The sequence below is a fragment of the Hippocampus guttulatus genome, chromosome 8 (assembly GCF_054856545.1).
Source record: "Hippocampus guttulatus isolate MCC_2025c chromosome 8, RoL_Hgut_1.0, whole genome shotgun sequence".
NCBI lineage: Eukaryota > Metazoa > Chordata > Actinopteri > Syngnathiformes > Syngnathidae > Hippocampus > Hippocampus guttulatus.
Window position 1 is genome coordinate 8,342,930 of NC_141268.1, and position 25,434 is coordinate 8,368,363.

General features: G+C 42.3%; 2 protein-coding genes across 3 annotated transcripts in view; both read left to right on the top strand.

The window, feature by feature from the left end:
* The window catches only part of cacna2d2a (calcium channel, voltage-dependent, alpha 2/delta subunit 2a), a 202,070-nt gene that overhangs the window by 22,727 nt on the left and 153,909 nt on the right, over positions 1–25,434 (top strand). The window lies entirely within an intron of this gene.
* LOC147201015 (uncharacterized) lies at positions 20,905–21,834 on the top strand. Its single transcript, XM_086117518.1, has one exon. It carries the CDS (start codon positions 20,905–20,907, stop codon positions 21,832–21,834), a length of 930 nt encoding a protein of 309 aa, XP_085973644.1.

A 25,434-nucleotide genomic window follows, 5' to 3' on the forward strand; every position in this document is an offset into this window, starting at 1 on the left:
TCCGTTTGATTATCATAGTTGTTAACAAGTCAGGAGAAATGTAGTCGGCGGCTCCTCCCAACTCTCAACAGTAACTTTAGCATTGATGCTAAGGTAACATAAAAGCTACAAGTGTTATACAAGTGTTGTGTTGAGTTTTTGTACACTTTGCATCAGGTTTCTTACAAGTCATTTGCCACCATATAAATGACGAAAAGTTTTCTACTGCACTCTTGGTATCGGATAAGCTAATTGTTGGCCCATCTTTTCTTTTTCTACTACTACTCTTTCTTCGTCTTTGGATTTTCCGTCATTTTGGATGTCTTGCGGCACCTAGTTGCCTCTCACAGGGGAGTCTTGATGCTACAAGGGACATCTTGTTTTTAAGCGCAGACTCACAATTGTCAGGGATATTGTTATGTTGCGTGCCATGTTCTACAAACTCTAAGAGCAATAAACACTCTTATGGTCTCTCGCATTTTAAAAATAAGAATTTAAAAATTGTCTGGCTTGCTTTAGTTCTTCACCCCATTATTCTGTGTTTTCGTTTTTCAGTTGATGTTTCAGAATGCACACAATGAGTCTTTTGTGAGTTCCCTGAGTAGTTTGTGGAGGTGTGGAGTGGCACAATGCCTCAAAATGTCCAGGTGTGAAGTGTTTTTTCGATTCAGAGCAGAAGGAGAGCTTTTGTGTGTGTGTGTTTGTGTGAAGTGGCGTGTACGCTGCTCTTTTCTTCTTGCAAGCGAATTGTGTTTACCTTCTAATAGCTGTTTTGTCTGCGAGAGTTTTAGGGTCTCCGAGGTTTTCTTCTCTGCTTCCACCACCTGAGCCAGTCTAGGATTGATTGGTCACACTTGTGAATAAGTTTAATTGGCTTGCCTTAGTGGTGGGTGGCTCTTCAAAACAAAAAAAAAAAAAACAATGTGGAAGACCAAGAAAAACGTTTGATCATGTAGGACTCAGCTACCTACATCCTTTCCAATTCTGCAGCTTGCTCTATACTTTCTTCCGCTTAAAAAATTACATCTGGAATAGAAGACCCCCCCCCCTCCCTCCCTCCCTCCCTCCCTCATTTCTTTCTCTTACCCACCTCCTCCTTTGGCACTGAGCTGGACTTGCTCTCATCTCCGCCTCTGGCCCTTTTCCCAGGGCTCCTTTGCTTGATCGGATTTATGCTCCACCACTACAATTGCTGCGTTACAAATATACTCACTCATGTGCGCCGTGTGCTTATTGTCGCACAAATACATAGCCTTGTTTTGTTTATGTAACTTTTTTTTCATTTCCCCGGGATATTGAAAAAAAAAAACACATTTTGACCAGAGATCTAATGCTTCATATTCTTATTGACATTTTTTGGCAGAAAAAATGAATTTTTGATAAACACATCTGCCGCATTGAGCCTTTGTTTTGCCCACCACATGATATATATTCAACATATTCTGCACTCTTGCAGAACCAGAAGCAATTGTAGCGGTGAGTGCTTCATTGGCTTTGCCATGGCAACCTAGATTGGCAGGCTCTATAATTCTATTTCACAAGATAGCCATGCCACTTCAGTGGGCGTAAAAAATGAACTTGCTGTTTCTTTGGCTTTTTATATCGCTTAGTCCAAAATGACCAGTCATAACATAGCGTGGGGTTTTATGTTTGTTTACTCGGTACACCAAAAATGTCCACAGGGCTAAATGCATGTCTAACTTAAAGGAAGAAAAGAAAGATCTTCTTTTTGTGGCTACTGGTAGTGGAAAATCACAAAAAATAAGATCATTGCCCTTGAACATTCCAAATCATGCATATTAGGTTCATTGAAACCTCTAAATTGCTCATGTGTGTGAATGTGAGTGCCACAGACCCATGTTCAGAGTCATCATTTTCCTTGTTGTTTATCATTTCACATTTGATATGTGGGGCACACACGACAGAGAGCCCACTACTATGAGATACTATAATGAAGTTAAAATTACATTTTCCATAGCATGTCCCCTTTAAAAATAAATTGCACTTCTCACCTGTAGGGGCCACCCTGGAGTACAACAAATAGAATCCTTACAGCTCCTCTCACAACCAGACAGCAAGCACTTAGTTGATTAAGGTTAGTCAAAGATAATGGTCTTCGTTGCCATCGGCCATTGTTGCTCCTGCCGCTGTGTTGTGCTATTTTAATAATGGCTTTCACTTTCTACTGGGTTCAATAGCGGGCCACCTCCAAAGACACACTGGTGATTATCTGCTTACTACACAAGCCCATTATTGATGTTTTCAGGCTCAGCGACAGACCCGCTAATTAAGACTTCTTAAAGTTCTCTTGCAATTTATTTAGTGTGTTTATGAAGAATTCTGGCACAGACGCTTCACTTGAGCTGTCATTCGTTACGATGCGGCCAGTCCATTGTTGGTGCTGTGTCACTTTAAAGAAACGGCAGTGCTAATTGGTGACTTTATATTGTTGTTACGTTCAAGCTTTTATGTAACTATAAATGAAAACAAAACCAAAAAAAAAAACTCCACAGTGATTATTCAAAAAAAATATTGCTTGGGAAATCGTTGAATATTTCATGAAGGTCACTGATCAAGTCAAGTCAAGTCAAGTCAACAGTATTTATAGAGCACTTTCAAACAGCCATCGCTGCATACAAAGTGCTGTACATGGAGCAATTTAACATGCACAATAAACAGTAAGACAAATCGGTAATAAAGGCGGTAGAAAGCACCAAACAGTAAAACCAAGAACAAATCTAAGTCATGCTGAGTCGAATGCCAAAGAATACAAGTGAGTTTTGAGGAGGGTTTTGAAGATGGGCAGCGAGGAGGCTTGCCGAATGTTTAGTGGGAGGTCATTCCAGAGAGAGGGACCAGCAACAGAAAAGGCTCGATCCCCTCTGAGCCTCAGTTTAGTTCTTGGTACTTCTAATAAAGTCTGGTCCACAGACCTGAGGCGCCGGGCAGGTGTGTAGGGGCGGATGAGCTCAGAGAGGTAAGGTGGCGCGAGATTATTCAGAGATTTGAAAACAAATAAGAGGATCTTGAAAATAACTCTAAAATGAATGGGGAGCCAGTGAAGGGATGCCAGAGTAGGAGTTATGTGCTCCCTCTTACGAGTACCAGTCAAGAGGCGAGCGGCGGCATTCTGGACCAGCTGAAGGCGTGACTCAGAGCAGCCAAGGCTGACACAGAAGGTTCTGTCAGCTAAATAGGACCTAAACCACTCAAGAGCACTGCCGCCAATGCCCACCAAGTGCTGCAAACGAGACAGCAGAATACTGTGATCCACTGTATCAAATGCTGCAGTTAAGTCCAATAAAACTAGACACACGTGGTCTCCAGAGTCATTTGCCAGGAGGATGTCATTAGAAACGCGTAACAGGGCTGACTCCGTGCTATGCATCGTCTTGAAACCTGACTGGAAGACCTCCAAGATGTTATGTTCATCCAAGAAAATTTTCAACTGCATGTGCACGACTTTTTCCAGAATTTTGGAAATGAAAGGCAGCTTGGAAATGGGCCTGAAACTTGACAGCACATCTGGATCAAGGCCAGCTTTCTTGATCAAGGGTTGGACCACAGCATGTTTAAACTGTTGGGGAACTACACCAGAAGAGAGGCTGCTGTTGATGATATCCAAGACTGATGCGCCAACACTCGGGAGAACCTCCTGAAAGAAGTGCGGGGGAAGAGAGTCGCAAGGGGAGCCAGATGGCTTTGTCTGGCGAACTACATCCTCCAAAAGCGCCAAGGACACAGTTTCAAAAGAATTTAGCACAGCTGAACATGGAACATGGACAGAGGGGTCAGATGCGGTATTTGAGACCGGAGTCCTAGCTGTAGAGACCTTACCAATGAAAAACTGAAGGAATCTGTTGCACATCTCGGGTGAAGAATCCGAGCAAGTAGGCAGAGGGGGTTTGAGTACAGAATCTATTGTTTTAAATAGTGCGCGTGGGTTGTGACGGTTAGCTTGAATAAGGTCCGACAGATATTCTCTTTTGGCCTCTTTTACTGTGAGCTGGTAGTTACGCCAGCAGTCTTTCCAAATTTGATAAGAGACATGCAATTTGTCATTTTTCCACTTGCGTTCGGCTTTGCGACACCCCTGCCTAGCTGCGCGGGTAATGTCGTTAAACCATGGCTCGGGTTTAGGTTTTGGGAGCACAGTTTTTGAAGGAGCCACCAAATCCAGGATGGCACAGCATGATGAGTTGAACCAAGAGGTGAGTTCCTCTGTGTTAGACGAGGATACGCAAAGGTTATTAAAGGCATCAGAGAAACGACCAGCAGTGCGAGGGTTAAAAATTCGGCGTTTAAAACTAGGAGCGGCAGATTTCACAGCAGCACGCGATAAGACTACGTCAAATAAAACTGCCATGTGATCAGAAATCCCATTTTCAAGGACTTCCAGATTTGACACCGGTAGACCATAAGCAAGGACAAGGTCTAAAATATGACCTTGTTCATGTGTCGGGCTGGTCACATACTGCACGAAATTAAAAGAGTCGATAAGTCTTAAGAAGTCCTTTGCTAGCGTTTTTTCCGGACAGCACACATGGATATTAAAATCCCCCATTAGGAGGATATGATCATATCTCAGCCTGATTTCCGCAAGAAAGGTTGAAAAGTCGCTTAAAAAGTCTTTGTTGTATTTAGGAGGACGGTAAATGACAGCACAGAGCACCGGGAAAACACGACCGACTTCAAAGAAGGTTGCTTCAAAGCTGGTGGCCGATGTGGTGAATGTGCACCGTTTACATTTGAAATTGTTCTTAAAGATGCTCACCGTTCCTCCACCACGGCCTGATGTCCTCGGGGTATCGAGGAAACCACAGTCGGGTGGCAACAATTCAAGCAAAGCGTTGTACTCACCAGTACCTGCCCAAGTCTCCGTCAGACACAGGAAATCCAAGTCATTGGAAAGGAAATACTCCCTCAGAATATGGGTCTTGTTCGTCAGTCGAAGTATTGTCAACCAGAGTTAAAATGTAATTTTATTACAGCTGTATGTCGGCAGAATCTCCTTAAAGTAGGCATTGTGTATGTAAGCCACAGTCAGTGTTTGCCTATAGGCAGCTTAACTTCCATTGTCATGCAGCTGTCATGCGAGTGTGTGTGTGTATGTGTGTGAGGATGCTTGCAAGCAAAATCCTGGAGTATGTGTTTGTCACACAGTTAAGGGGCCTTTTGCCTTGTTTTGGTGCTCCACACCATTTGATGTACAAGGACAATTTAGGCACAAACATTTTTGAAAAACATCATTTTGCATTGTGTGTGTGTGTGTGTATGTGTGAAAATAAATAAATAAATAAATAAATAAAATAACTGCAGGAAGGTCCCAGTCTCAACACAGCATGTCTTAGAAAGTTCAATAAAAAATAGCTCCAAAAACTTTCTGCATTAAAGTTTTCTAAAGTTTCAGTCTAAATGTTACAGTTTCCTTCTACTGTATAGCTTTGCTTTAAGTTCAAACAAAACCTAAAGGTCAAGGAAGTTCCCAGGCTCAGCAACATCTCTTAGGAAGTTAACTAAACATTTAAATCAACAAATAATTCCCTGAGGTGTACTCAATTTTAATATGATCTCTCATCGGCCGGCAGTTTTTTCAGAACGGCATCATGATGATATGCATTAAAATGTCACATATCGGCACAGCTGATAATCGGTCTTTGCCAAATCAAGATAGGTCTTGAATCGTCTTCTGAGAGATGTACACAGGGAAAATCGGTTTGACTTTGCTGATGATTTGTTGTTTCTTTGTATTTAATAAACTTGGATAGTTTTTGATTCATGGAGCTTTCACATGGTTTTTGTATATTGATAAACATGACAAGATCTACAGCTGTTCCATCCATCCATCTATCCACTTTGTACCACTTCTCCGGGATCGGCTCGCAGGGTCAGCAACTTTAGCAGGGAACCGCAGACTTCCCTCTCCCCAGCCACTTCTTGCAGCTCTTCCCGGGCGATCCCAAGGTGTTCCCAGGCCAGCCAGGAGACATAATCTCTCCATCTTGTCCTGGATCGTCACGAGGGCCTCCTGCCCCTGCCACATGCCTGGAACACCTCACTGGGGAGACATCCAGGAGGCATTCTGACCCGATGCCTGAGCCACCTCACCTCTGGCTCCTCTCAGTATGGAGGAACAGAAACTTGACTCAAAGCCCTCCCGGCTAACTGAGCTTCTCACCTTATCTCTAAAAGAGGAAACTCATTTTGGCCGCTTGTACCGGCATCTCGGCTTTATCTAGAAGCGTATCTTCTAGATCAGGGGTGTCAAACTCATTTCACATGGTGGGCCACATACGGCCTTGGTAGATGTCAAGTGGGCCGGACCATTAAAATGATACCATACTTATAACCTATAAATAACCAAAACAATATATCTTTCCTTTGTTTGGTATAAAGAAGCACAAGAACATTAGGAAAATGTTGAAATTTAATGAACATATCTTTTACAAAACATTTCAAGCACCTTACATTTCCTTCGACAATTTACTTTTATCATTCACATATATGCATTGCAACTGATCCCACTGATTGTACAAACTTTAACAAGTAATTGGTATTGAAAAATATAGTAATGCACTTTAAGATTAAATGAGATTTATAAAGAAAGGAAGTTTTAAACCATTTACATGTGCATATAAAATCTAGATGTAATCTCTGCCTACGCCTTACAAACTAAGGAGAGTGCTATTAAATGTGTAAATGTGAGAGTGCTTTTGATAGCGTCTGCTGTCATGGGTCTGTCTCAGTGACGAACTGAGGCTGCTGTTGTCTTCTTCTCTGATCAAAACAGTGTCACCTAGCGGATACTCAATTAATTGCACCTTATTAAAAATATTAATTCTGTCTTTTATGCATTTTTTTCACTTTTAAATTATCCTGCGGGCCTGATTGAACCTCTTTGCGGAACCAGCCGTATGTGTGACACCCCTGGTTTACATAATCATCTCGCGGGCCGGATTAAACTCCTTTGCGGGCCGCATCCGGCCCGTGTGCCGTACGTTTGTTCTAGATAGTCTTTTGAGGAAAGATACACACACCTAGCTAGCTATTTGGTATTTTAAATAATATTTAGTAATGTCTTTTACTGTAGGCTACATCGAGCTACATTTTATTTCAGAAGAACTATACACTAATACATATTTCTGTAGCTTTTGTATGGATTATTTGAAATGTCACGGGGCAGGGAACTTAAACCGAGTTCTGGAATGACTCAAAAGCTGAAGGGGGGAATCTGGAGCAACAATGTGACAATCATAAGCATGTATGTGTGCGCGCGTGCACCCGCGCGAATGTTTGCATGAACTCTGGACCACCAGCTCATTTCACACACCGACAGACATCAAAGAGGGTTCGAATTAACCTTGCGTGTCCACTCTGTATTCCAGCCACAATTTCACGTTTCTCCGACGCCCCACCAAGCCGACATTCATATTGAAATGAAACAGATGGAGTTTTGCCCTCCACCGCGGCGCTCAATCCTGGGCTGCGGGAAGATCAAACTTCAAACGAGTGGGAATAACAGTGTGAAAAAAAAAAGGAAAGTGTTTGCAGGTGGTGAGGTTGAGTGTCATCACAAGTGATGTGGAGGTGTTTATGCGTGTATCATGTTTTTTTTTCTTTTTTTTCCCTGATTAAAGCAGGTCAAGTAGCATTCCGTCATTGTCCTCTTGCAAGCTGGCTCCAGCTCGACTCGATGACGTGATTTGGCTGGGCGACTAATCAAGTTTAATGATTTTTTTTCAAATATATTTATGTGATTTATTTATTTAGGTTTTTAAAATTGATTTTTAGGGTGCCTTCTCTAGTTAAAGGTGTGTCCTCGCTGCCAATGTAGCAACTATTGTGACCACATTAGGTACTACAGGTGGGCTTTTTTTTTTTTTTTTTGCATCTGACAAGGAGGCTATCACAGTCAAATGTGTTGAACTATGTCAAATTGGACAAGTACAAATTGGATTTTCTTGATTCAGTGTCCATTTAATCCAATGAAAAAGTCGTTACTTTGCAACATGTTGGAACCTTTTGACCCCAGGCATGAGCTTCGAGGCCACAAGTACTGTATGTTGCCATGGTCACCTCTGCTCACCTGTATACAACTGGACAGAAGCGTTATAGCAGTGGGTGCGATATTTGACAACAGACCCATGCACCAGCCAACACTTGCAGTTTGACTGTTCATTTTATTGTGTTAAATTGTACAACATGAGAAATGTTATGGAAGGCCCGTGTTTAAATACATACAATATTTTGACTCAATATTTTTTGTCAAGAGGAAACACTTATTTTCACAAAAAAGCAAAACTTGTCTTGATTAGCATCCATGTCATTTCCTTTTTCTGTAAGTGCAGGGGATTGAAGTCCAATTTTTTTTTGTGGGTGCGCGTGTGTGTGTCTGGGGGTTTATTTAAAGGCTTTAAGTCAGGCTTCCAATACAGCGGAGTCTTTTTTTTTTTCTTATACTGTTGGTTAGACTCATACCAAAATAAGCCAAATGAAGCATGAATTCAGTTGAAAGACACTTTTTTTTAATCTACTTCAATTAGATTTGTTAAATTATATCCTACCACTAGTTAAGATTTTTTAAGCATTCATTAAATGCTTCACAATGATAGGTAAACATGTTGATTGCACTTCTTAAACACTGAACAAAGCCAAATTCGATATAAATAAAATGAATGAAATAAAATCTAAAGCTAACTGAACAACATGAATGAAACAATGGTTGTATTTGTTTCCACAGCTTGCAGCCTTTGGAATTTGAAAATGACATTTTACTAAATTGCAATGTTGATTTGAATTATAGTCCTCAATTCTTTTTTTTTTTTTTAAGGACCTCGCCTTATTGTCTTCAAACCCAAAGCTTCCCAATTTCTCCTCAACCTGGCATCAAATTTAATTCTATTGTATCTCTCCCTTCTCATTCACATAGACAACTTCCAATTTGCGACATATTGACGGGAGACTGTTGACGCTGTCGTGTGGGCGAAACAGGTGTCATGCATGGGAAATAGTGATGAAGAGCGAGGTGGAGATCCACGTGCTGATTGGATGCTGGGCGGCGGGGAAACAATCGTAACTGCTGCATAATTTTAAAATCCTGCCACCGTCGGGAGGCGACGCATTTCAGCAGACACATTTATATTTCATTAATATGCCTTCTTCTACTCCTCCCTGATGGCCTTTTATTTTCCCCTCTCGAGGTTGCACAGCCATCCACTTACCTCAGCTCGTTTTACTGTATTACCTGCAAACACACGCGTGGGTGCCTTGCTATCAATAAATCGTCTTTTTGGATTGTAATTTAGCATACACTAAGGTTTAAATTTAGAGATGACTAGGGACGCTCGCAATTCTAATGCCGCCGTATTATGAATGCTCCACGTGTGCAGAATAATGCGTAGCATAGACTCACATGCTGACATGCAAATTGAGAGTAGATTAAATCATGGCACGGTGACTGAGAGGACAGGTATAGGGAATATAATACCAAAGCAACAATATTGTAGCCTTTCATCACTCGTAATAACTGTCGGTGTGCGACGATGTGTCGCGTTTATGTGCGTGGGAGGGGTTTTATTTTATCGCGTTTGCCCTCGTATTGTTTTCTGTGCCGCTTTTCAATACCGACCCACGCAACGCAAGACAGTGGTAGAAAGAAGCCTTATGTAACTCTCCGGCCTGGAATGAGGTTAAATTTGAACGCTTTTTTTGGGTTTAACCACTCATCATGTGCTAATTTGATTTCAGGCACTTGACATTGCCAATTCTTTTAGGCTTTACTTCCAATTTGAAGTGACACCACTACTGAGATTGAAGAATGGATCATATTACATTTGTCATGTGTGAAGCCCAGGCGCAGCAAAGCAACATGACACACTCACTTGCTGACATGGACTGTGCTGGGCAAACTAATGAAACCTAACATAGAAATCATGTAACTGTCGATATGATGCTTCTTTTTTATTTTTTTCCCAAATTTTGGAAAGGTTTCTGTCAGACTGTCTGACATGCTATGGTCAAAATATGGCAAGGATCAATCATTATGCATACTGGTTTTTAGCCTCGCTGAACTTGTTTTGTCGGAACAATACTGTCACATGTGGCTTACGTTTGCAGATATAACAGCCAATCCAGAATGCCGTGTCGTTTCACTTAAGGTTTAACAACCAAAAAAAATATATATATATATTTGCGCGTATGTTGAGAGATCCAGTTGTCTGCTCATGGTTAAAAAGCTAAGCGTGGGGAGTTCCTCTCAACAAAATACACAAGTGCATTCAACAAATAGGACAATCATTGCCAAGAGCCTCTCGAATACAGTGGTGTGGTATATGTGCCACCTCAAAATGCTGTTTGGAAGAACACCAGTGTTTCCATTGCAGTACGTTGGTTATGTGTGCGTGGGATCGATCGCTAAGTTCAGTCACGTTACGACAAGCGCTATCAAAAAATGGACGGTTGGCTGGAAAATAGACTCAACTTTACAACCCTGCCACACCATCATGAAATTACTCTGCTGCTACGGCTACTGATTTTTAATTTTTCCTGTGACAGTGACAATAAAGTCAGCATCATAGTCTATGCGCATAGATTTGGCATCGTTTATTTCCAAAAGGGATGGAGGTATGATTATTAAGTGTATTAGTGTTATCTACCTGATATTTCCCTGATGGTAATCAAACGTGAATGAGCTCAGCTCATGCATAAAGTAACAAAGGAAAAACAGTATCATCTTCATCTCTTCATTCATGGGACACGGGGACACACACGTCTTAACTTTTTGGCTCTAAACACCTCCGCAATGAAATGAACAAGTTAATAGATATTTGGAGACAATTCGTCAGAGCAGGTAAAAAGAAATGTGAAGTTGTAATGTATTTAGTTTTGTATACAGTGGTATCTCTACTTACGAACGTCTCTTCATACGAAATTTTCAGGTTAGGAAATGCCTCAACAGGAAAACATTGCCTCTTGTTATGAAAGAAATTTCAAGATACGAAAGGTAAAAATACGGAATGGGCCGCTCCTCGCAGCTCTGAGTTTTCTGAACGCAACATACTTATAGCTGCTCTGCCATTGGCTATTACCTCACATCTTCCTGGCATCCCATTGACTAACATGGACATCTACCGTATGTGTCTATGTGTGTAGATAGATAAATAGATATGTGTCTGTGCAGCATCCTCATCACCCAGAAAAAGTGTTCACCCTTCAGGCGATCGCTCAATATGCTGATGTTTGCCTTGTACATTTTCAAAGGATTGTTAAAAGCCGACAAAAGCAAAAGCCCTTGGATCAGTTCTTTACAAAACACCTGGCATAAACCACTTCTGAGAGAGAACATGAACTAAAGAGGGCAAGAAATGATGAGGACACAGTTCAAAGTTAAATGGCCATCATTTTTATTCTTTATTCTTTGTTTTTTACATTATGCACAACTCTCATTTATTTTGCAATAATCTATTTGTAACATGTATTTGTTACATATTTTGATGCATTTTTATGCTTTGAAAAACGTATGTCTGAATTTTTGGGGGGGGTTGGAATGGATTAGGGGCAGTTACATGGAAAACGTGTCTCGTCTTCCAAAATTTCTAGTTAAGAAATTTCTTCCAGAACCAATTAATTTCGGAAGTAGAGGTACCACTGTATCTTGTATTCTTGGAGTTGGGGGAGGTAAGGAACCGGCTTGTTAAAAGAGCAAAATAATTATATTTTGAGATTTTGGCATGGTCAGTGGACCTGGAATCGTTTGGACCAGGAATCGAAACATGGAATTTGAATCGTAACTGGAATCGTTTAAATTGCAACAATGCCCAACTCTATTCTACGCTGGCTAGGCGAAGAGGCGGAGCCACTTTCAAATGAGTGGCTCTTTTTCAGCTCATGTTGGTTTAACTGCCTGTTTGCACTCCCAATAGCCTCTTCCTGCTAGTCCAACAACATGACTCCCTTTAACCTTTCAACTCGACAGAGTAGCCAACCCGCTGTGTTCATCATCCAAAGTAATTGACACAGCGTTACTACCGTCATCAAGACTGTCCTCGCTAATTGCATTTGACAGTGTGGGGCACTCTCTCGCACAGCCCACAATATGCTGAAACAAACACTTTTTCACCGCCGCAGCGGAGGCCCGCTTGTAAACGTTTTCCCTATGAATAATTCACATGCACTCATCTGAACTGATCAAAGTGGGATTGTATTGTATTGTGTATTTGTGCTTGTAATTCCTGGTCTGCTGAGTTGGAAAAAGAATAAAGTGGTTTGTATGGGATTGGATTCGACAGGTGCTCCTTCCAGGACATGATTGAAGTCTCTTTAAATGTAATGCAGACCGAACAATGAGACATGGAGGATGATGAGTGTGCTGAGGTGTGTAAATGTGTGGGTGTGTGGTTGTGTGCCCATTAGAAGACAATGCAGCCACATCATAGATACATATTGGCAGTGAATTGCCAGTGAGACGTTTGTGTGCTTCAATGTTTTAAGGTTTTATAACTGCTTCCAGTAATACAAATGCATATTTACCATCCATTCATCCGTTTTCTGATCCGCTTTATCCTCTCAAGGGTCGTGGGGTGTGCTGGAGCCTATCCCAGCTTTCTTCGGGCAGTAGGCGGGGTACACCCTGAACTGGTTGCCATCCAATCGCAGGGCACACACAGACAAACAACCATCTGGGATCACAATAACACCTTGAGACAATTTAGAGTGTTCCATTAACCTGCCACGCATATTTTTGGAATATGGGAAAAAACAGACTACCCAGGGAAAACCCACGCAGGGACGGGAAGAACATGCAAACACGGATGGGTTCTGCACAGTATTCTTGCTGTTCCCAGCACTGCACATTTCTGGACTGAGATGTCCGATGTTGTTCCCGGGATCTATTGCAACCACTCATCTAGTTTGGGGGTCACTGCCCCAAGTGCTCCGACCACCACAGGCACGACTGTCACCTTTACCTTCCAGGCTCTCTCCAGCTCTTCTCTGAGCCCTTGGTATTTTTCGAGTTTCTCGTGTTCCTTCTTTCTGATGTTTCCATCACTTGGGACCGCTACATCCACTACAACGGCTTTCCTCTGCCCTTTATCTATGATCACGATATCTGGTTGGGTCGCCATTACAGTACCATCTTGTCAGTCTGGATCTGGAAGTCCCACAGGATCTTCGCTCGGTCATTCTCCACCACCTTCGGAGGTGTTTCCCATTTTGACCTTGGGATTTCCAGTCCATACTCCGCACAGATGTTTCGGTAGACTATGCCAGCCACCTGGTTATGGCGTTCCATGTAGGCTTTCCCTGCCAACATCTTACACCCTGCAGTTATGTGTTGGATCGTCTCAGGTGCCTCTTTGCACAACCTACACCTTGGGTCTTGTCTGGAGTGGTATATCTGGGCCTCGATGGCTCTGGTGTCATCGAGGCCCCATTAATATATATATATACTGTATATATAATATTGGAGTCCCTGCGCAGCTAAAGCCAGATGGCAGCCATCTTATGTTGCCGTTGGTACTGACAACTTTTGCTCACAAATCAATGTATTCAAGTTAGGTGTGCTCAGCAGGTGGCAGCATAAGATGGTCGTCGGTGGTTTCACATCTCGCTGTGGCGAGTGAGCGACTTTGTTGGTTCATTCATATCAAAGTCCATAGATGTTCCTGAATGTGGTCCAAGGAATGCTCAAGGAGTTTTTGTAAATGCTCAGACATATGGAAAATTAGAGGAAAAATTGATCCTAAATTATTTTGACACAACAACACTTGGTAGAGCTGCGTGATACCAATGAATTTGACACGGTTTGCGGCGTTCGTTGGAGGATGAGGGGACTTTGGGAAGTTAATTATTTTTATTCATTGCTTAATATCAAACATGGCTGAGTTTCTAGTACCTTTTGATTTGGTTTGTAATAAATTCAGTGTTTCAACTGTGAAGGGGGAGGGGGAAATGCAGCATGTCTCCTGGTAGCCTGCCATTAAACGTTAGCTATCCAAGTGAAGAAATAATCAAATCTCATTCATCCGGCAGCGTTTTTAATTGAGTTCATCTGAGAAAAAAAAAACGCTCTTCGTGCTTTTGACAACTCTTCACAATGCAGGCCTCCTCGTCTATTTATTCTTGATCATTTCAATTCTGCTAATGACAGAAGATGATATTTTTTGAGCATGAGTGCATAGACGTCTAACTGGTTCACTCTATTGCCGAGCTCATTGTGTTTGAACGAGCTATCACCGCTTCCCATTACCCGGTGGTACAGAGAAAATTATCTCATTTATTAGAGGGGAAATAAGCAATGCAGGTCTTAGAATCATGCTCCAACTCTTCCCCGTCTAGAAGAAACACAAAAGCATTCGCAATGACGGGACACACTAAAGTGGAAAACCTAGCTTGAGGAATGAGCAAAAAAAAATGAAACTTTTTTTTTTCTTTGTGCTGCAGCTTTGCGAATTTATGTGCGCCGTTGATCGGTGGCTTTTCAGAGGATCATTCTTTGCCTTCAAGTCAGTCTGGTCTAAAATCCCTCTTGTACTTCACGTATTTGGCATGTGAATGCAAATACAGTGCCACAGGAATTTAGACGACGTTCTGGCGATTGATGTTGAGTATTTCACAGAGCCAAAGTACAATACTGTGTGTACATTTGTCTCTGAATAATCTAAACACAAATGTGAAGACTGCAGTGCAACAAATATACCCCCGGTGACCTATTTTCAAAGCAAGTCTTGAAAAAAGTGACGTTGCAGAGCACGTGCTATTACATGTTTTTTTAGCATACACATAAAAACATAACTTCTATATGACATAAAGTACACTCTAATTGCACGGGGTGCACAAATACTTATTTTTGAAACCAAAGATGATTTTTTTAAATTTCACAGATCCAACATGGCAATTAAAAATCAGCAGGAGTGTGCTCATTGCTCTGATAGTGCAAAGCTCGAAAATTGTTTTGCTTTGTTTAGTTTTTTTCCAGGAGCAGTTTTGCCAATAGATGACTTGAATTGAGGATAAATGTCCTTGTTTTGAGGTGGAATATCTAGCAGGTTAATCGCAAATCCTGGAGCAAGGGTTTCATTAAACCACTTTTGTCCAAACGATGGCCCGGGGGCCATTTGCCTTCCATTGTTCAGTGGCCCGCACCGTGACAAAAAAAAACAAAAAAAAAACCTTGCCTTCCATTTTTTTGGATAAGGTTGAATATTCTCTACTTTAACGCAGTGAAAAGTTTATTTATTCATCAAACCGCTTAATTCCGGTGTTTCACTGAAATATGTCAATCTTAGATTGGCTTAGCAATTAGCATGGCTTCTCCCTCTTTCCTCGTCATCCCTTCATAAGAACAATACAATTCAGAAGCGGAGCTTATTCAGCACCATGGACAAACTAGTAGCTAGCCGAATGTCATTGCTAGCTAGTGGGTGTGGCGTAAATGGCACCGAACTTGCCTCAACCTTTGACTACCTGTGCATGCGTGACCCCCAAACTGTGAGTTTCTACGTGTAGCCGAGGCGTTGAGGTAGTCCAGTTTGGTGCCCTCAGTATTGCATCTTTGCTTTTTGCAGATGTGTTACTGCTGGCTTCTTCAATCCGGGATCACCAACTTTCACTGGAGCGGTTCATAGCTGGGTGTGAAGCGGCTGAGATTAAAATCAGCACCTCCAAATCTGAAACAATGGTCCTCAGTCGGAAAAGGGTGGAGTGCCCTCTCTGGGTCGGGGAGGAGATCTTGCTGCAAGTGGAGGAGTTTAAGTATCTTGGGGTCTTGTACACGAGTGAGGGCAGGTAGGAGCGGGAGATCGACAGGTAGATCGACGGTCATCTCGTTACCTCTGCGTCCCGCGTCCGAGATGCATAATTTTCCCGTGGGACGCACAGTTCCAAATAATGTGAGTTTTTGGGACTCAAGGACATTTTTCAGTCAAAACAAAAAAAAACACTATGGTACATCTTTTTTTCCCAGCAACGCAGTGTCGCAGTTCGACAATCGCCGCCATTGTTGTTTTGATCTTGCGTTAAGTAATATCGCGTGACAAAATTTCCGTTCTCACGAGATAAGATTGGCGAGATCGGCCTTCAACCTCGCGGAAAGCAGACGACTGCCAAGTTGTGGAACGTTAAGACAAGCGTTGCGAACAAGTGTTGCAAAAGTTTATTGCGGAGATATTACAGAGAAAGCAGCAAAAGTTGGATCATTTTTTGCAATAATAAGTTGACTTTGAGAAAGTCTTGCATCCCCGGGAAGAGCTGGAAGAAGTGGCTGGGGAGAAGGAAGTGTGGGCTGTCCTCCTGTACCGACCCCAGATAAGCGGTGTAGAATGGATATACTGCGATTTTGTATTTGTAAAACTGAAAAAAATATCCAGAATTAAATTTTCAGTGAGGAATTCAAATTCAAATTGGTATTTTTTCAAGTTTTGCGATGCAAATTTAAATAAATTATTCAGATTCAGGTTCTGGTGGCACATATTTCAGCCCATAGGCCATATGGTTTTGATGGCACAAAATACACTTTGGAGAACGAGGAAGTGGAGCAGACATGGTGCTCATTTGCCAGCTTCACAAGCATAGACAATGCTGCAATTAATACAGTATGTCCACCAACCTTACGATGAACCGAGTGCTGCTTTGGTGTGGTGTCTCAGCGGCTTAATTTACGCGTGCGGACTCCTCTCACATTATGGACATGACACACATGCTGCCGCCTGCGGGGATCGCGAAGGGTTGAGACTGAGATGAAGCACAGATCCTCTGTTGCACAGTTCAGCCTGCCTCTGGCTGTTTAAAAATACTCAACATGGCGTTGGTTTTTAATGTCACTTGCGTGATGTGTCCCCTCTCATGCTGAAAATGACTCCTTTTCGCTGAAATGTTCACTGTACGCACACTGTACGGCTGCCTCTCCTTGCGCACACAGCAGCTCGACAAAATGTCAGTACAGTTTTTCTTTGTGTCCTCTTCGTTGTCCAATATGTGTCTATTGTCCAGCAGTAAATCATGTATGTTATGTCTCGTTGGACCCAATATGGATGTACCCGTGTGTTGAACATGTTGCCATAACAGTAAGATAAATCAATATAGAGGTGTGTTTTTCAGCTCTTCTGCATTTTTCCAAGCTGAACTAATTAATTACTACCTCAAGCCTCACATGTAAAATTAATGAAGCAGTCCTTTAATGATGACCATAGAACTGGAAACTACTAGGAGCTAACGATGAAAGTGAAGGCGTCTCTTTCCTGGGTGCCCTGTACAACATGACTGAAGCGGCAATAAGCGACCATTTCTTTCACAAGAAGGCGGCGTACACCACAAAGTGAGCTGTCTGTTGTATTTTCACCAACCATCCATTCGTTCATTCTGTACTCCGCTGATCTGTTCAGGGTCATGAGGAGCTGAAGCCAATCCCAGCTGCCTTTGGGCAAAAGTTGGACAACACAACAGACTGTTTGCCAGTCAGTCACCGGTTACATATAGAGAAAGACAACCATTCCTTGACTCTCATGTTCATCTCCCTCACAAAGTGGGAACTGAACCCACGCAAGCTGCACCACAGTTTGGCAAACACGACACCATTTGTTTATCTTGAAATTCTATTCAAAATTCAAACACAATGTAGGTTGACAAGGGGAATTGTAATCCAACAGGATTTACTGTGGGTAATTAATTGTGTTATGATGTCGTGACTATTCTTTGTCAGCGCAACAGATTTGTGGAGAAAAAAAGAACTTTGTGAAATGAAGGATTCTTCTGTGATAACCCATTGTAGTTGTACATGCCATCTCGGTATTGGAATTTCAGATGTTCTTAAATAAGGAAAAAAAACATCATTTGAAAGAGAAATGATTGAGCTTTCCTCGCTGTGTGTTTTCAGAGTTTTTACGAGAGCACGACGCGACACAGTCGCTCACACTCGCTCTTAGTGCAAAATGCTGATTGACAGCGCTCCTGAAAGTTGTCTGTGGTTTATGCCACACAATTTTGGAAGATTGAAGCCGCCTCTGTGTCGCCGTCAATTGTTTTCCTGGTTCTGAAACGTCTGATAAAAGCGAAGTGTCTTTTGAAAGCAGAATGGTGGGCAATGTGGGCTCACATAATGAAAGGGTTTTGATGTAATGTCAGAGTTGTCAATTGAACAAAAGAAAAGCAAAAGTGCTTGAGATGCTCCCTCTCATGTCCGTTATTTGAACAAGGACTTTTTCACACCATTTGTCCTGCCTGGTCCAGAAGAGTGAACTGTTCTTCAATGCATTGAGTTTATTTTTCTTCCGTGCACCATTTTAATAGCAGCCAATCATTCACTTCATTCCTCTACACACGAGTGTGGTTGTCGTTTTTCACTATTCGTTCATGAATCGGCGAGAGCTGTGATTTTGGTGGCAAATGTACTAGTAAAGGTACACACAGTCAGTGACCACCACTCAATACATGAGCTGAAAAAAAATCAACTCTTGCTCTTTTGCAGGTGTTGGGAACCTTTTTGACTAAGAAAGCCATGAAAGCAAAATATTTGGAAATGTATTTCAGTGAGAGCCACACTATCTATCTATCTATCTATCTATCTATCTATCTATCTATCTATCTATCTATCTATCTATCTATCTAATAAACTGTATTTTCAAAGTGAATTCAACAAAATGTTGGTATAATAAGCCTCTGAATGTAGTCTTTTGAATAATTTTGCTGTAATACTCACCATTAATGTGAATGGTTTTCCGTTCTTCACGATTGCTAAAGATCCAGCGAAGCTAGCGGAATTATAGTCAGCTTGCTGGGTCCATATGCGGAGTTGCTGCTGGCTGGCTGGCACCCTGCTCAGTAGCTTGCACGCTTACTTTCTGCTGTCAAAGTGCCGTTTCACATTCGACCGTTTCATCGATGGTATTTTGTCATTGCAAATTAGACACATGCAGAATCTGTTCACTCCACAAAGGCGAATCCTTCGGTCCATTCGTCCTGAAGTGTACCATCCTCGTCATCTTTTTTTTCTTTTTGCCATCTTATTCAACGAAGGATTAGCTTTGAGCTAATGACCGAGCGGGCTGATTCAAAAGGGGGCGTTTGCCTGTTACCCAGCAACGGCCAACGTAGGCCAGTATTATCCAATTAAAATTGCTCTTACCGCCAACTCTAGCCCTGAACAGGACATGATCAGTGAAAAATTGATGGATGGATTAAACAAGCGAGAATATTTTGTTTTATCTGCAAGCCAGATGCAATCATCAAAAGAGCCACACCTGGCTCACGAGCCATAGTTTCCCGACCCCTGCTCTAGTGTGTTTGTAGTTGGTAGTGAGGTAGAATTTTACTGTGTCACATAGTAAATTCATAATATAAGAAAATGTTATTTGCATCGTTCAGATTGCAGCATAGACCTAACATTTTGGAATTTTGATTAATTCTAGTCTTTGTTGAAAAAAAAAAGATACATCTGCACTACTTGGACTACTGAACACTTTCGATCATTGATGGGCAAATTAAATGCTGGAGTAGGTTTCATCGGTACTACTGAGGGGGGCAGACAGGACCAGATACTTCTGTCTGCTGTGATCCGGACTCTGTATCAGTCTTTTGTGGTGAAGAAGGAACTGAGCCAGAAGGCAAAGCTTTGCATTTCAGGTCCATCTACATCTCTATTTTCACTTACGGTCATGAGCTGGGTAGTTTGTGACCGAAAGAACGAGATTCAAGCGGCCGAAACGATTTTCCTCTGCAGGGGTCTGTGCTCACCATTAGAAATAGGTTGAGAGATTTGCTTATTCGTGAGGGACTCCGTGTCAAGCTGTTGATCCTCCATGTCGAGTGGAGCCAGATGAGGTGGCTCGGGCATGTGGTTTGGATGGCTCCTTGACGCCTCCATGGTGAGGTGTTCCGGGCATGTCCCACCGGCAGGAGACCCCGGAGATGACCCAGGACACGCTGGAGAGACAATGTCCCCTAGTTGGCTTGGGAATGCCTCGGGATCCCTCGGGAAGAGCTGGAACAAGTGGCTGGCAAGAGGGAAGTCTGGGCTTCCCTGCTAAAGCTGCTTCCCTGGTGACCCGGCAGCAGATAATGGATGAATGATGACTAATCAAGGAGGCACAGAGTGTGGTCGCCAGTTGCCCATCCCTGACATACAAATCCATTCTTCTCTTCTCCGTACATGGTCTTTGAACAGTAGTGGCCCACATTACTACTTGCGCTTTAGTTGTAAATTTGGGGTGCATGTAGAAAGTAGCCAGTATAAAATAGGACTAAGGTTTTGATTTGGACTCTGCCGACCAGTCGCGATGACCCTTGTTGATGACATCATTCTGTATGCCTGTCTGAAAATGGCTTCAAGCACATCTGACCGCAGAGCTGGAAGAAGTTTCAAGTGTATTTTTTTTATAACTTGCTCCGACTTGATAAACAAATAAATAAAATGAAAGTGAACTCATCAAAAGCAGATGGTGCCGTTTTCAGCCACATGTGTATTCAAAACGATTAAAACAATGCATCATCAAAGCAACAAGCTTTTATTCATATTTTCTGTGCGGAACACCCGAAACAGAAAGACACGGGCACATATAGCAGCAACGTGCTTGATAACATTTGTGTTTTCCAGGTGACCAAAAAAAGTCTCACACTGGTGACAAAATGTTTTAACCCACCAGAAATTCATCGAATTGTTGCATGACTGGTCTAGTCAGTCTTTTTCCCCATGTGCACGACACTACTTACATCACCCGATGAGACTTGAAAGAAGATGTCTCGCTGATTAAAGTTTGTGAAGTCACGTGTTATCATTTAGTCGCCATGTGGTGTCACAAAGTGATGTGACAAAGCACTAGCCACAACCATCTTTTATGTCTTGAAATGGCAAAATTGTGAACATGTTGGTCCTAGTATAAACTGCAGCCCCCAATTCATTATTGTGTTGGTGTCTCAGTTTGTGTTGCTGGAATGAACACGATCACCAGCAAAGTCATGTCTAGTAATGAGTTGCTCGGTAACTTTTCTCCGTTGAAATCAATGCACATGAAACTAATGAACTTTCACTATTCGGCCATTGCCGAGAAGGATCATTACTACAATGAGTTTCACATTTCTTCAATGAAGAATATTAAGCTTCAGAGCCAGCTTCTGTTGTACAAAGCTGAAAGCAAGAAGAACAGTGAGATCATTGCGGAGCAAGCAGAGGAAATCGCTTATCTGAAGGAAAGCCTTCAGGTCCAGCAAGCGGAACTTCAGCAGAGTAGGTTAAAAGTTAAGACGCAGCAAGATCAGGTGACCTCACTGGAGCAAAGTCTCCACGAGCAGAGAGAAGTGCTCCAGCACAGTGAGAAGAAAGTCCAAGTGCAGAACTCTCAAATTTACATGCTTGAGCAAACTCTCAATGACCAGAAAGGGGAGTTTCAGCAAAATGACCGGATGTTCCAGAGGCAAGAGGCTCAAATCGCAGCGCTGCAGCAAAGCCTCCAGGACCGGATTGCCTTACTCGAGCATAGTGAGCAGAAGGTGGAGGATCTGGAGGAGAAGTTTCAGAGCTACGTGGAATCCGCTGAGCACGACAAATGCGACCAGAAGGACAGAGAGGAGAAGCTGATGGAGAACCTCCAAGCATGCCATGCCAGGCTGCGATCGATGGAAAACATTCACAAGAAGAAGAAAAGGGTCTGTTTCTGGTCAGGCTTTTGGAGTGAAAGAAGACAGGCTGAAAGGGCAGAAAAGCAAGAAAAAGAGTCAAGCAAAAAGAACGAAAACGAGAAGGCTGAGAAGAAAGAATTCAACATGAAACTCAAGTGCCTGGCCGACCAGAAAACAGACGAAACCCCAGAGAAGAAAAAGAATGAAAGTCCAAAATTTGCACGCAAAGTGGCTTTTAACTGTTAAGTCAGTCTGTTTGACATGTATGCGAGTTTGCCATAGACGTGAGACTGATCATACCATTCTAGATGTTGAGTTATGATTATCTGTACTGCAGTACAGTAGTTTGAAAACAAATACCAGGAAATACGAACAAAAAACGGAGCTTTGAAGATTATTCATTCAAAATCTGAGTTACGTTTTTTTTTCTCAACTCTTTGCCACTCACGGTCTTTAATCTTTTTGGGACGATTATCTCACACTGACTCTTCTATTGATTTGAAATTCATTGATATTCGAGAGCTTGCACTGTGAAGGCTGAATGTTTCCTTCCTTTCTTGTCATTGTTCTTTGGCCACATAAAATTGCATTTTGAGTGTTTTCGGTTTTATAGTTTTTTTCAGGTGTTCATTCTGCTGAAAGTTTACAAACTTCAGCCCCCAAAATTAGCTTGGTTGCATCCCACAGAATGTAGCATAAATTCAACCCCTGAAGCCAGTTTCACTTATCAAGGTGAAATGTGGTAGGCGTATGAACCATGGGTAGACCTCCAAAATAAATAAATAAATAAAAAACCTCCATAAGCCGCGCCTAAAAATCCACAGGAAATCTGCCATTTTTGTTTTGAATTTATCATTTTATGATCAGTATGATTGATCATTGGAGGCCACTACAAATCAGAAAATTCCACAAATTGTCCAAGTGTCTGTATCCTGGGAAAAAAAAATGTATTTTTGGGGTCCCACACGCAGCCCAGACTAACAGCAGCCAATAGTGAAGCTTGGAATGATTTAAAAAAATAAAAATAAAACTCCCTGACACAAGTTTTATCAGTCAAGGCAAAATTGTGGGAAATCGTGAAAAACTAGTTTGTGTGTGCGTGTAAACACACACACACACACTCTGCTGTAGATACTTTTTGCCCACGCCATTTAAAAATGTCAGAAAATAAATACTCATTTTGAGATTGGACATGAAAAAGGAGGTGCCATTAATCCCTGCTCGCAGCTCTAGGTTTGTCTGCTTTTGGACCAAGGTCAAAGACATCTCTCAGTGATCGTCTGCCATTATCAACCATTATTATTTTGACTCCTCACTTTTAAATAGATATAATCATCCATCCATCCATCCATTTTCTAATCCGCTTACCCTCACAAGGGTTGCGGGCATTCCGGAGCCTACCCCAGCTGTCTTCGGCATGTAGGCGGGGTACACCCCGAACTGGTTACGTGCCAATAGACCTGAAATAAAAAGAAACCATACTTGGCCATGTGGTGTTTCACATGGCTGATTCTTGGGATCAATTCCCGGTCTTTGCGCTTCTCATAATTGCCTTGTGATTGACTAGTGGCCAGTGTACCTTTCGGCTCTCAGTCCATCTCCTGTCCCTGCCGTGATCCTCTCCGGGCTAAGTGGTGTAGAAAATTGCTAGTACTCAGTGTTCCTATATAAACGTTGGTGTGGTCCCTACTCAGTCTTTGACAAAGAGCCTGACTTTGATTTGAGGACCCCCCCCCCCCCCCCCCCCCCAGTGAAACGAAGGCATGGGTTTTTCTCTCGTGCAGAATGGGAATATATTAATCTGGCCCAGCTGGACACACTGAAATTAATGATCATTTACACTGACGACATAATCAGACTTCACGCCATCCTCTGATACGAAATTGCTTCTTTTGTTCCGCAAGATTGCCATGTTTTTCTTTTGCGTGCCTCTCTGTCATTGCCTCTTCCCTCACTCGCCTCGACTGTTCCCCAGGTTGTTCTCTGTTATAGGTCATTAAATGTTACCATGGAAACTGCCACTTTGGCAGAAATTGGCATGCTGTATAAAAACGGCTCCGGCCATGTTGATGTCAAGAGACCTTGTTGCATTTGGTGTGAGATTGTCGCGTTTGGTGTGTCACGACGATTCTGTGTGGGACTTGGCTTCACTGCTGTGAGGTTTCGGGAGAGACACATGCGAGTTTCAGCACTCTCCACCACAAATCCCTACTTGAAGGAGCATACACGGCCCACTGAAGATGTCCCCTCTGTAGCTTATCTGCCAATTTTTGTTTTTTTGTTTTTCTCCTGTCCCTTTCCACCTCTCAGAGCAATGACTCTGTTGGCAGGTGACATGTTTTGTGTGTGTGTGTGTGTTTGCACGCGCAAAAAACCCACAAACATTTGCCTATTTACAATTATTTTTAGAGTCGTGGTGTATTCTACCCTCTGTTATTCACTAAAAACTCACCTATTTGCTTTTTTTAAGCTCAGGCCACAGCCATGTCTAAAATAAAAATATTGCTTGGGTGCCTCTAATGGCAACTTGCAATGATGTTGAAGTGAGGAGAGAGACGTCGTTCAGGCCTTGTCTCATGGGGAAAAAAGTGTCTTCGCCCCGTCTTGTGGCATTTATAGGCAATTACAATTTTTGTGGGAGTGGGTGTCAAGTACTCGTGGATAATTTCTATTAGCAGTCTCATTTCGCCACACTTTGCGTGTATTTGCACTCATATTTGATGTTAAATATGACCTCTTAATCTTTTGTTTTGGCGCGAGGATAAGAAAATAGAACTTTTTCCTCTCTCACAGATAGTGAGTTATCACCCCGCTGTAAGACAAAACAAGATGTCTGTGTTTGGGGTTTGCTAGTTGCATAAATCAGAAGATAACTGCCTGTCCATGTGTGTATATATATTTCCTCCCTCGGGGAGGAATAGTTTGACACTTCATAGCAGCATCAATTCTGGTTGGATTTAAACGCTCTCCTTGCACACAAGTTTTTATTGTCCTGTCTCTTGTCTACTTAGGGGTCTTTTTTCCCCTTGACAGTGTCATATAATCCTTCAATCCCCCATTTTTGTGTTGTTGAACACCACACCCCCTCCAGCACTATGGTCTTTTCTCATTGGCAAAATATCTGCGGCTTGAAGGACATAGCTCGGGTCAAAAGAGTCCAACAGTTATTCAATTTCTGCGTTAGTAACATGTACTCGAGAACTATGCACCAGTTGAGGGGATGTTAAAATCTTTGAAGATAAGTTGGCAACACTGACTGTACTTTTGTAAACTGATGTCAAAAATTGGCCGATTGAACTGGAAAATAAACGCACACAAAAAGAATCCTTTGACGGTGGTTGAACCGCAGTCTCGTGTATGACGTCATCCAAAATGGCAGAAATCGTCTTCAAGACTAAGTTTGAAAAAGAAATCCAAAGAAAAAGCAAAAGCATGCAGTTAATCCTTTGCCACTCAGATCGCAGAGGGCACCTTTTTGAAACGGCATGGCAAAAAAAGGAAAAGGAAATTCCGTTCATATAGAATGAATCCTTTTGATGATCACTGGACTGAGCTCTCGTGAGGTACATTTTGCGTTGTCATCTCTGATAGCAGTGTCTTTTTAAAGAGGTATGCCCCAGAAAGACAAAGAAAAAGCAAAATGTAGGACTAGCTTAGATGGTCGTTGAACTGAGGTCTCGTGAGATTATCGTATGATGTCGAGTAAGTAGGCTGATCGTGTCTTTTTGGCTTCGGGGGCTGTTTGTGTGTAATTAGGCTGTGCGCTTTGTGTAATGACCTAACACAGAGCTGCTCTCTATGAGGCTTAGCAGGCATGAGGAGAAACAAAAACCTACAGGGTCAGGA